General features: G+C 36.2%; 1 protein-coding gene across 1 annotated transcript in view; it reads left to right on the top strand.

Moving 5' to 3' along the window:
* Positions 1 to 253: 253 nt before the first annotated feature.
* The window catches only part of LOC110099792 (H/ACA ribonucleoprotein complex non-core subunit NAF1-like), a 23,904-nt gene continuing 11,184 nt past the window's right edge, over positions 254 to 12,973 (top strand). The window contains exons 1-3 of the mRNA XM_028693040.1: positions 254 to 258; positions 3,398 to 3,446; positions 3,525 to 3,610. Coding sequence (XP_028548873.1) covers positions 254 to 258; positions 3,398 to 3,446; positions 3,525 to 3,610 — 140 coding nt within the window. The remainder of the gene's footprint in view (positions 259 to 3,397; positions 3,447 to 3,524; positions 3,611 to 12,973) is intronic.

Below are 12,973 nucleotides of genomic sequence, written 5' to 3'. Positions count from 1 at the left end.
TTATAATGAAATATAAATGAAAATGACTTTTGTTGTTATGTTTTAGATCAACTCTATGATTGATAAAAGCCAATTGTTAGTGGGCATCAGCAATAGTCAATGGCCTAAATGACAATGGAGATAACATACGTTGACATTGATCAACAAGCATCATTTGGTATTGGTGACGATGGACACCATCATTAGTAAACAATTGGCATTTAGCAGTGGAAATGAAGGGGCATTGTCATTGGTCTACGACTAATGTCTAATAATGGCGTATGATTGTCTGCATTGGCCAACAACTGACATCTAATAGTTGCAATGGCGAGCATCATTATTGGTCAATAGACGATGATTGGTGATACTAAGATGGATGTAAGAGCTGGTTGACAATTGCCATTGGATGACAACAATGTTGAGTGTCGACATTGGATAATGTCGACATTATGTAATTGCAAATAAGGCTTGGATTTTTCTTTGGAAAATATCACTACCAAAGGTTCTCCTATAGAAATATGACATATTATATATATTGTAGAGGGGTTGTCCTAGTCATTTCTACCATAAATCAAGCCACTCCATTGAACGCTCCGGATTGATCCTATTTTTGAGCATCTAAATGCCTTAATGAACTTCGAATTGAGTGATCTTAGACTTGTAGGATTCATCTCATCGGCTGGCTCATTATGATTGTAAGCAATTAAAATTTGGAGATCATTTGACCTTCCAAACAGCTTTAAGAAGTTTCTAATTATGCTTCTCAGTGATTGATTTGAGTCCATTTAGACTCAAATCAAGTCATTCTTGGTCCCCTTAAGTTCATCTCACTAATCACTTTGCTTTAATTATAAATTTTTTGAAAATAGGATTCATATGATCTCAAAAATGGTTTCTAAAATTTATGACTCATATACGCTGTTGCTTTGAGATTTATAAACCACATCAAAATGCATACTTGATTAGATTAATTCTTTTGGTAACGCATCAAGATAAAGCATGGTGATTTTGTTTAACCTATCGTCGCTTACCTTAGCTTTTCAAATATTCCTGCCTATAAATTTTCTCTTTTTTATGTTCTGCTCTAAAAAATCATTAGGGCATGCAAGAAAATGAAAAAAAAAAAAAAAAAAGGGCATGCAAGAAAAAAAAAAAAAAAAAAAAAAAACCAACTCATCATAATGGTTATATTCATAGTTAATTTTTTGCTTCATGATAGTAGAAAATATTGGAGCAACTCGCGAATATTTAATAACAAAAATATAAGCTCAAGATTCATCTACTGCTTATTACATATCAACATCAACAATTGCTAGATCTCAAACTGTAGAGAAACAAAAGAATAGTTTGTCCTGATTTCTTAGTAGAACTTAAAACCAAGAAAGCAGGTTTTTGATATAAGAATTTTGACTGTAAGGAAATAAAAAGAAGAATCAAAGAGTTTGAAATAATAGTTGCAGATTCATAACTAGCTCACAATTTATCAAAACTTCATTTCCTCTACTTTAATCCAAACAAAACTGATGAGAAAACAATGTGCTTATTCTCCCACATATCAACAAATCAGAAATTGGAAGCAGCCTTAGAAATCTTTTTTAGAGCATTATTGATCTCATCAACATTGATACCTTCATTTGTATAGATAATGAATGGGTGTTCACCAGGAACTACATCTATGCATGATAGTTAGAAGGAGACCTCAGCAGCTTCCACTACAGGAAAATCACTCATTACTGGCGGTTATCAGTAGTTTTCTGGCTGTTTTGTAAACACGCCGATAAAAATTTCCTGTAGTGTTCTCTGAACCTTTTTTTATAATATTCTTCATGATTAGCATCATGTGGAATCCTGCAACAAGCTCCTCACAATATGTGTTTCCCTTCTCTCCAAGGATGACATACATGTTCAATACCTTAAATCATTTAGTTTGAATAAAGAAGAAATGTTAGTATCTTGATACATAACAACTTCAAGCTCTATAAGATGTTCCAAAGCATAGCTTAAGAGCTTATTGAGATACATCTATTGAGAATTTTCATCCATATATAAAAATTTGTGAGCTTTTGAAGCTCCATTTTACCTTGAGAGTTTTGGGTTATATTAGTACTTTCAAGTTCAAACAACATTATTTTTTCTTTTGTTATTCTATATGAGCTAGTGTATAATGCATGTTGAACCGGTAAGGTGTTTGCTTTTGACCTTAAGAATTTCCTTAGATAGTATGAATCTTATAAAATTGTTTGACAACGTAATCTAGGATTTGAGGCTGTTGGTTCAATTAAAAAATAATTTAATATATTATGAATTTAATTATATGTTAAGTACAATTTACTTATTAATTTTAATTTTAATTATAGGTAACAAATTATAATGAAAAATAATTTAATTATTAAACTAATTTAATTATGAATTATAGTATTATTTATTAAATTACTTGCTTATGCGTTGATTTAATAAGTATTTGATATCTAATTATATTAATAATTATATAATTAATTGGTTATTTTTTTAACTAATACTCCTACTAATGATTTAATTAGTTAATTATTCATTATATTGTTAATTATCTCATTAATCATTTAAATATTCTAATACTAATTAATTATTTAAGTATCAATTATAATATTTATTCTATTTGAAATTATTTTGAAATAAAAAATTATTTAATTATTAATCCTACTACTGATAATTTAATTAATTATTATTTAGTTAGGATTAATTATAAATTATATTATTAATTATCTCATTAATTACTTAAGAATTCTACTACTCATTAATTATTTAATTATTATTTACACTATTAAGTATTAATTATATATTTAATAATTTCTATTTCAAATTGTATTAATTAAGCTAATTGTATTAATTTTTAATTACTAATTATATTACTGACTAAGATAAATTAGATAATTAATTTATGCACTAACTATACTATTAATTATTTAATTAATTCTCTTAATTATTAATATTTTAAAATATATTAATTAAGTTAATAAATAATAAGTTGGAGGCGTCTAGGGTTTGCTTTTTGGTCGTTGCTCTTCTGCTTCGTTGCTTCGCAGGAGGTGTAGAGATTACACGAGTCGCTTCTTCGGCTCCTTCGTTGCTGTTCGAATTCGCTCCTTGGACGACGGTCCCTTCCTGTCGGATTGGAAGTTACGACATTTTGGTCGAAAGCAACGACGGGAGCTCGCTCGCTGTGAGGATAGCTTTCTCCCTTTCGCGCGCTTCTTCTGCCAAATCACGTAAATCGGCCGAACTACAGGATTCAGTAAATCCGGGATTTACGTAAAAAAGAGGGAAACGGAGGATTTATTCGGCTGTGAGATTTACGGGGCGCTCAAATCCCGTCCTGCTCAAATCCTGCATAAATCCTGGTGCCAAACAGCCCCTGAAGATCAAAGCTCGAGCCTTGAAGGAAAAAACGGTGTTCTTGGCTTCTTGCACACTGCACCTTCTCCTTTCCTGTAAGCTTCTTCTTTCCTTACCGTCTTTCATGTAAGCTCTTTTTTTTTTCAATTTTTTTTTTGTTGTTTCCATCGCGGGGAAAGTCGTCTCAGGTTAAGATTGTCAGTGAAACGGATTCACCATCAAATTCTTTCTTCGCTTTATTTATTTCTTCAAGCTTATGGTAAACCCTAAACCCCAGAGTACTATTTTTGTTAACTATATGTAATTAATGATAGTTATTACAATGAACAATATCAGATTATGTAATTGTCATGCTTTATAGAGTTTATCAAAAATTTCAACTAAGTTGGTTCTACATGGACTGAAATTTAGGATAATTGGCATAAATTGGTAAGGTAGGACCTCTATCTAATCTTATTTGAAATGAAAATCGTTTTAGTGAAAATTTTATATGCAAACGAACTATTAGTATGTTCGGGATGTCATTTAGTTTGTGTGATCAATAAAATTTTGTTTGACATAGTTAATAGGTTTTTAATTATGATAATTTTAGATGCGTCAAAATTTTCCTAGTCATGATGTATTTTGATGGAATTAAAGGTTTTACTTTGCAAATTTTAATTGATATAATAATTATGATTGATTAGATGACATACAGGAATGTTAGAGTGACACTAACATGATGGCAGATTTTTTTTCCTATAATCTGACAGACAAAGCTCAAATGATGATGTTTTGCATATGATTAATCAGATGACATGTGTTGAGGCACTCCATTTTTTATTAATTACTTTTCTTTGATCATTATCTAATATGAAACTATTTGATAAACTTTCAGCAATGTTATTAAAATGTTTGTAAACTGTTTATGCTAAAAAAAATCTAGACAAGAGATGTGAGTGTTAGGTTGAAGCTATTTATATTTTTGGATTTTGCTTTACTATTATAACTAATTAATGAAGTCACTGTAATTTCTGTAAAGTTAAAGCAAATAGCAGAGAATAGTAGTGCAAATAAAGTAAGCAGAGAAGAAAGCTATGGATAGAAATTCATTTCTACTGCTTTACTGTTTTTCCTAAAATACAGTTTTACTGTAGATGTTAGGGATGTCAATTTCGAGTCACGGGTCGAATTCGGGTCGAACCTGAAACTAACTCAGAACTATTCGGGTCAACCTGAAGCCGACCCGTTTTTGCAAACGGGTCATTTTTTCGGACCTGAACTCAACCCGCTTCTAGTTCGGGTCAACCCGACATGACCTGAATTCCCCGAGGCCGACCAAAAATTGCTAGTTTTCGGGTTAAAAAATGGGTCAAAATCGGGTAAAAATGGTCAATCTCGGGTTTCCAGTTCAAAAACGGGTCAATTTCGAGTTTCTAGGTCAACTCGAACCCGACCGGGTTTTTGAAACTGGTCGATTTGTTGAACCAGAACCCGACTCGTTTCGGGTCCGGGTTGACGTTAAACCGGAATTTTAGGGTCGGGTTCATGTTGGGTTTTCGGTTCGTGTCAAATATTGACATCCCTAGTAGATGTGTGCATTTATATAGGAATGTGTGTGGTGAGCTTTATAGGTGTAAGGCTAGGATTGCTTGAGGTTGTTATGGGTTTATGGTTGTGATACTATGGTAGCTACTCCTCGTGTTTTCGCACGGTGGTAATGGAAGAGGATGCTTTTACATCCTTGCAAACTAATAGTAAAGGTTGAACAGTTAGTTTGGTCCTAAGTAGAAGATATCTTTGTGTGGGTAGCAGTTTGGTTAAAATGTCTTCAACTTGATCAATAGTGTTGATGGGTACAACTCAAACTTCCTTGGACTGAATATGATCACGGATGAAGTGAAAGTCCACGTTGATATGTTTAGTCCGAGCATGGAATACCAGATTGTTTGCCAAGACAATTGAGGAGGTGTTATCACAGTGTATGTCAATTGGTTGACATTGTGGAAGGTTGAAATCTGAGAGAAGACGGCAGATCCAAATAATATCGATTGCAGCTACCGCCAAGGAGTGATATTCTGCTTCAGTGGAGGAACGAGCTACGATTTGTTGTTTCTTTACTTTCCAGGAAATGATGGTGTCGTCGAGGAAGCAACAATATTATGAGGTGGAGCGCCTGGTGTTTAGGTTGGTGGCCCAGTCAACATCGGAGAAAGCCGAAAGGTGGAGAGTGGAATGTGATATAAGAAGACCAAAGTGTAAGGTGCCTTTGATGCAGCGGAGGAGACGTGTCAAGAGATGATAGTGGTGAGGAGAGGGAGCATGCATATGTTAACATAATGTATTGATGTTAGGTATTGGAGAGAGCCTGTGATATGACGATAGGTTGGGGTTGGAGAGCAAGATGCCGACAGGAGGATTGAGAGGTGGTTTGGTAGTAAAAGGATTAGTTAGCGGATTGCAGTTTTCCAACCGACTTATTGCAGGATGGTATGTGCATAGAAGGATTGGGAGTGATGAAGTTGTTGGTGGTGTGATAGGATTTGAATGCCTAGGAAGTTTGTGGGACTTCCAAGATTTTTTATTGAGAATGGATGGATTAGGGAGGAGATGATGTGGAGGAGATGATGTAGAACGGGGAATGGATTGTATCATAAATGTCTTGAAGAGCAAGGGGTCTAAACAGCAACTTTGACTCTTAGAAAATTATGGACAGCAATCTCCAATGCTTGAATAAACCTTGGGCAGCTGTTATAAGGCTACTGGAGGCTTTTGAACAGCAATTTTAGACCTCCCGGGGTGCAGGAAAGCAGTTGGTGGCTGCAGGAATCTGTGGACAGCACACAGGATGCAGCAGGAATTGCTGGACAGCAATTTGCTGTGGGTAAAACAGCAACTGGGAGGCAAGTTAATATGGAGAGGGAATTAAGCACGGGATTAATTCCAGAAATCTGGCCAGCATGCAAGAGGTTTAAATTTCCCAAAATCAGTGAGAAAAACTGCTGGACAGCAGTTTAATAACCACGGGATTGAGAGGGCGTGAGTTCTTGTTTCCTAAATCAAACCTTTAGTATCAGGAAATACCTTAGAGCCAAAGTAGGAATGAGAAAGAAATAAGTATGGGGAGGTTAATTGAAATCTGAAATTAGATGCAGATTTCAATTAATGTGATTTAGGAAACGGAGGGGATTTCTCCCGTAATGAGATGAGCTGTTAATGAGAAGGAATTAACAGGGAGATGAAGTGGAGCTTAAGGAATTCGGCCAAGCAAGAGGAAATAGTTTCCAATGCAGTATTGGGAGAATAGGAAATAATGATTAATTAAAGCCAAGGTGGAGGTGATTTAATTTGGAGAGTGATTTGAGGGAATTAATGTCTTAAATCTGAATTTAAATTCAGATTTGAGAATTAATGACGATTGGCTTAAATGGTGGGAGAGATTAATGATGTGAATAATGCTAATTCGAATTCAAATTTGCATTAATGAAGAGCTCTTCCCTAATTGGAAACTAATTTATTACAAGGGAAGGATTAAGGGAGGCCGGCGGGATTTTTGAATTCAAAATTCTGAGATTTTATTTCAGAATTAATGACATCATTAAATGCCTAATTATTAAGAATGAATTAAGCAATAAATAAATTTGAATTTTGAATTCAAATCATTCGTTAACTTAATCCCTCCAATTTAAGAAAGGCAATTAATAATTGGAGCAAAGGTGGGGGTTCTCAGTTGGGGTGATGGAGGGGTTGTTAAAACTGGCGGTTCAATGGGAAGGAGGAAGGGACCGGTGGCGGTGGAAGGAGGAGATGGGGATGTCGACAAGGAGAAAAAGAAAAGATAACGAAAAGAATAAAACCACAAACCCGGCCGTCTCTAAGGTTGGTGGGTGATACGATTTCCCTTCTCCAAGGGACTCAAATCACGAGCCCAGACCCATCCTGTGGCTGGTGACAACTTCGATTCCTCTCATAGGAATCTCACTAACGCTCTCTCACAAGAAGAACACAAGTGTGGGAAACAATTTTTCATATTAATCAACCATCCATTACAATAGCTTAAGGCCCTTATTTATAGGCCATAACATGAGAAAATAAAAATTACAAAAATGCCCCTTGAGCCACCACACTCAAATAAACTAACCTAGGGGTAGAACAAGAAATAACATAAAATAATAGCTAAACTTTATAAAATAAAATAATAAATCATAAATGACAACGTAAATTAGAGCCGTCGATTTACGACGCCTCCTGTGATAGATGCGCCAAATCTTCATGTTGATGTTCGCATCAGGAGAAGAGGGGGATTGTTATCGGTAAGGAGGATGTTGTCAACATAAATGAGAAGATAGGCTTGACTTGAGGTTTGTCCAATGTGGATGTTTGGAAGCTTCAGCATAGTTGGTGGGGTCGAAAGTGATGGAGTGAAGGTCGAGGATTTGCATGGTTTAAGGGAGCCGGTTTGAAGCGGAGTGATCATTGGGTGATTGGATTGTGAATGGGTTTGAGAGGTATTTCTGGAGGTGGGGATGGGATGAGGTTTGATGTGGGTAGATTGGGTAACTGTGCAGAGGGGGTAGATGGTTATGGAAAAGATGATGGAGCTGTTGAGGAGTTCGAGAGGGATGCGGTGAGAGACGTCGAGATTAGGAGATATGGGTTTGGTGGGGTGGTGGTGGTTGTTGTAGAGGTGTTTGAATGGTTGTTGGAATAGGGAAAGGTAGAGTCGTCAAAGGTGATGTGTTGGGATATATAGAGTTTTCTGTGTTGGGGTCGAGGTACTTGTAGCCTTTTTAGGATTGGGCATGGCCAATGAAGACACATAATGGGGATTTGGGAGAAAGTTTGTGTCTGGTAGGAGGTGGTAGAAGAGGATAGTAGGCACATCCATATATTTTGAGGGGTCATACTGTGGGGCTTTGTGATATAGAAGTCCATGTGGGGATTTGTTGGTGGTGGTAGGTGATGGCATAAGGTTGATGAGATACACTGTTGTAAGTAGAGTATCGAGCCACAGATGGTAGGGAAGATGAGCAGTATGTAGGAGAGTTCTTGTGGTCTCGAGAATATGTTGATGTTTGCGTTCGGCAAGCCATTTTGTTCCGGGGTATACATACAACTAATTTGATTCAAAATGTCATGAGTTTGGAGGTAGTTTTGTAGATTATTATTAAGATATTCGGTGCCTCCATCTCTGCGTAAACATTTTATTTTTATAGAGTTGATTTTCTAGGGCGACATTGAATTTAACAATGTAGAGAGCACATTAGACTTGTGCATTAGTGGGTAGACCCTTGTAAAACGAGATGAATCATCTATAAATGAAACATAGTATTTAAAACCTTGCATTGATGGGAAGGGGGATAGACCCCATACATATGTCTATATAAGTTCTAAAGGTTTGGAAGCGTGATTAAGGGTGCGTTTGGGACGGCTGCAGCTGTCGATAAAGTAGGTTGTGAAATTGTTGTACAGAAAGTTGCTTCTTGAAGTTGCTTTATATAAATCATTATATTTTGTTTGGATAGCGTAATTGTAGAACTGCTGTGATGCAGCTGTATGTGAACAATTTACCTTCATACCCTTATAAACATTTAGATGAAATATATAATTTTTTTAAAATTTTTTTTTTAAATGTATATGATAATCAACTAACAATTCTAAATCAAAATTGTATCACTTCTTAAGTTCGTAAATTTTGATATCTTCCTCCCGATTAAAGAAACACTGCAGCTTTTCGTAAATCAGATTCAAATGATGAAACACTGCAGCTTCTCGTAAATCAAAAGCTGACCAAGGAAAGGCGTATGAAAAAGGATGAGATCAATGCATCTCTTACTCATATAACATAGAAGGCTCAAACGTACAAAATAAAAAATGTCAATACTTCTTAAACATTGTAACTTCCATTCCTGGGCCACTGAAACCAAAACAATACAATTCCCATATATATAATAATAATGACATAAAAGAGTGAAGTCAACAATTCATCCACGCAAAAACCTATCAAAGAATTTCCTAAGTCAATTCATAACTAGTGATTGATGCTCAACTTCTGTGCTTTAAATGCAAAGGTACTATGACCATTCATTCTACATACATACCGAAAGAAAATGCATCGGCATCCCTCTTGTTGTGCAGAAATTTTCCCAATGCATGAAAAAGAGAAACCGTTTCATCCCTTCCACATGGAATATATGTGCTGTCGAGTTCCCCTTCCTCAAGAAGACCTGTAAACGGTGATAATCTAGATCTGTCTGAGTAAAATTTGGCATTGGTTTCCAGCAGAGTTGATACAAGGGAGATGAGTAAATTATCTCCATAGTTGATACAGGGGAGATGGACATCACAAATACAAGTCCCCAAACACAGAACTGATAAACACATGAGTCCCCCAACACAGAACCCAAATAAAATGAATGGAGAAAAAACTATCCGTCAAACACATTGAATAGCGAGACGAAGTAACACAAAAAGAAGGAATCCAATTCGTATAAACCAAGGTATAAGACAAGCAGTTTAAAAAAATGAACAACATAAGAACTTCTCCAAGAATTGTTGAAATCCATCCAAATACAGTAATTTTGATTGTAGGAAACAACCATGATGATATTGTCATGAATCCCACACCAATGCTGAAACAAAAAATAGTTGCACATAATGTTAAAATAGTAAGCATATGCTGAAGGACCATAAGTATTTTAAGAGTCATTCTATGTATTTCGAGACCATATATATATCAGCATATGATTCACAAACTTAATTAAATAAAACTGAACATGCTATCAAACATATGAAACTTCCTAATTCATCTCATCCATCAATGCATCTGTGATTTTCTCTCGTAACTGGACCATCTCCTCTGCTCCTTCACCATCTCGTACCTCCCGATTAAAAGCATTCCCTTCCGTCTCTACTACTGATTACCCAATTCTATACTCATATGCCTCCTCTGGTATATATGTTCCGTCCGCATCACATATATTGAAATCAGGGTCTTCCCGACTGGAATGTCGACGTATGTAATTATGCAATGCCATGGTTGTTATCAACGTTTAAAATCGCGCAATAAAAGGCGCGCCTTGAGGCGCGCCTCAGCGCATTTTCTACCAATTAAGCCTCAAAGCCTACGCAATAAGTTTAGTTTATGAGGCTTACGCCTCAAGTTTACTGAGGCGCGCCATAAGGCGCGCCTCGCCTCATATATTTAAGGCGTCGCCTTTTTAAAATTTAACCTAATTTATTTTTTTTCAGTTCGGACCCCCAGTTGCCGACGTGGCGCGCCTATTGAAATGTCGACGTGGCATCAACATTTAAACCCTTGTAAAGGTCGAATGGCGGAGTCGACGTTTCGATTTTCAAGTTACAGTAAACTTTCGAACTTTCAAGCATTCACCCGGAGGAATTTCAAGCATTCTTCACTCAGTTTCTTCTAAGATGGCGTCACCCCCAAAGAAAAAGGTAACTTAATGCTATGTTTTCTGTTTCGTATTGCGTATTTTGTGGTTATGCTATGCGTTCGCGTTGAAGGGTCTGAAGATCTTCCGATTTTATGCTTATTCTATGCGTATGCATGGCTTCTCGAAACTTTTTAAATGTTTGATACTGTGATGCCATCGTGTTTTCTCTGTATTCAGGTTTATATGATAAATTTATGTTGAGATTTGAAACATAAAACCTAACCAAATTTTAACCATCGAGTAAATATGCGTATTCTGTGCGTACTCAATGCGTCTTTTGTGCGTACACAATGCGTACACGTTGCTTACTTAGTGCTTACACTATGCGTACTTTATGCGTGCGTATAATTTGCTGTATGTTTCCTGCAATGTGCGTGTGATGTGCGTAATATATGCGTATGTTATGCGTACACTGTGAGTATGTTGTGCTTGTTTTGTGCGTATCTCATTTACTTATTTTTAATCTATCATTTTTTACAATTTTCAGATATATGTTCGTCCAATTACCTATAGATGCTATGTTTCTTCGTTTCGAACAATCTGTGATAACTTTGCTCGGCAAATTACTCCTGAACTCAAGGACACATTGAAACATTTAAAGATGATACAGTTTTTGGAATTTCCTGGGTTTGAGCAAAATGTCCCTCTTATTTATGAGCTGATCTCAAGGTGGGACATTTCAAAACAATGCTTTGTTATAAAAGGTCAACCCATTCCTTTCACTGCTGATGAAGTGGCCCTTCTCACTGGTCTGCCAAATAAAGGAGAAGAAATATCCTGGCATTCCTTAGCACATACTTCAGTTACATCAAAGGAAATAAGGGATGACATGATGGAGTTGAACAAGCAAACCCCCCCGGAGACTATGTTAAGAACGTTTATCATGTATTTATTTTCAAATTTACTTTTTCAACTTAACAACTTCAAAACCCCTCGGCTGATTCAAAGAATAACAAATAATCCAGATATTTTTTTGTCAATAAATTGGGCTAATTCAATTAGGGAGTTTTTAGTTGGAGAGTTTAATAAGGCAGCCTCCAAGATTTCAAATAAGAAGCCAGCAGGTTACATCAACGGTTTTGTACCTCTGCTAATTGTGAGTGCTAAGTGCTAACTGCTAAATTCATTCAAAATTTTATTGGCTCAATGTGAGTGCTAAAATTTTCTTTCATCTTATGCAGATTTGGTTCCTGGAGCATACTACTATTCATGCTCCTATGCATTCTGACAAAAGGCCCCGTTTTCTTCGATGGGCTGATGATATTGTATATACTACAGAGGTGATCACTAACTTATTTGCTAATATAAGGAAAAGTCAGATTTGTAATGTCCTACAGGCAGTAAACCAGGAAGAAATGGATATGGTTAATGTCGAGAAATATCCACCAGACTGCCCTACATCCCCTGATTCCCCTCATGACATATCCACCCATCAAAATAATCCCCCCCAATCTCCCCATCATACCCCACCTCCTCAGCAAGACCACCACCAATCTCCTCAGCAACCACATTTAAGTTTTTCTGCTGAAGCACTTCAGTCTATACAAGAAACAATCATGAAATCCTGCCAAGAAACATGCACAAAACTTTTTCGAGAATTTGAAGACAGGCTGAGCACAAAGTTTGAAGATCTTACTGAGAGAGTTGGAGTTATTGAGGTCAAGCTCAATAATTACATTGATCAGAGCAAAGTAGTTCCTCAGAAAAGATCTATTAGCTACTCTTCATCTTCCAATAAGAGACAGAGATCAGATATCCCACCCCACAGCCCCAATGAACCAAATGAGCCAATAGCACCAAAAGATCCAATCCCACCAAAAGATCCAATCCCAACAAATGAGCCAGTCCCAGCAGAAATGCAACTTGTTCCATATACAAATCCAAATGAACCAATACCAGTAGATAACATTCAAATAAAACCTGTAACTTATGTTCATGCAACTGAAATAGAAAATTACAGAGGACTTATGTGTTTGACTTCTGAGAAGAGAAATTTTGTGTTAGAATGTTTGAAAAAGTACTCTAAAAGGTAAAAAATTGCAACTTTATTTATGTTTGAAGATCTATATGCGTATGATATGCGTGTTGTATGCGTATGATATGCATGGGTTGTGCTTATTATATGCGTGTGGTATGCGTATGATATGCGTGAGTTATGCTTAATTTATGCGTATGGTATGCGTATG

The sequence above is a fragment of the Dendrobium catenatum genome, unplaced genomic scaffold (assembly GCF_001605985.2).
Source record: "Dendrobium catenatum unplaced genomic scaffold, ASM160598v2 fragScaff_scaffold_220, whole genome shotgun sequence".
NCBI classification, from domain to species: domain Eukaryota; kingdom Viridiplantae; phylum Streptophyta; class Magnoliopsida; order Asparagales; family Orchidaceae; genus Dendrobium; species Dendrobium catenatum.
Note: the sequence above shows the minus strand (reverse complement) of the source record. Positions and strands in the feature narration are given on the sequence as shown.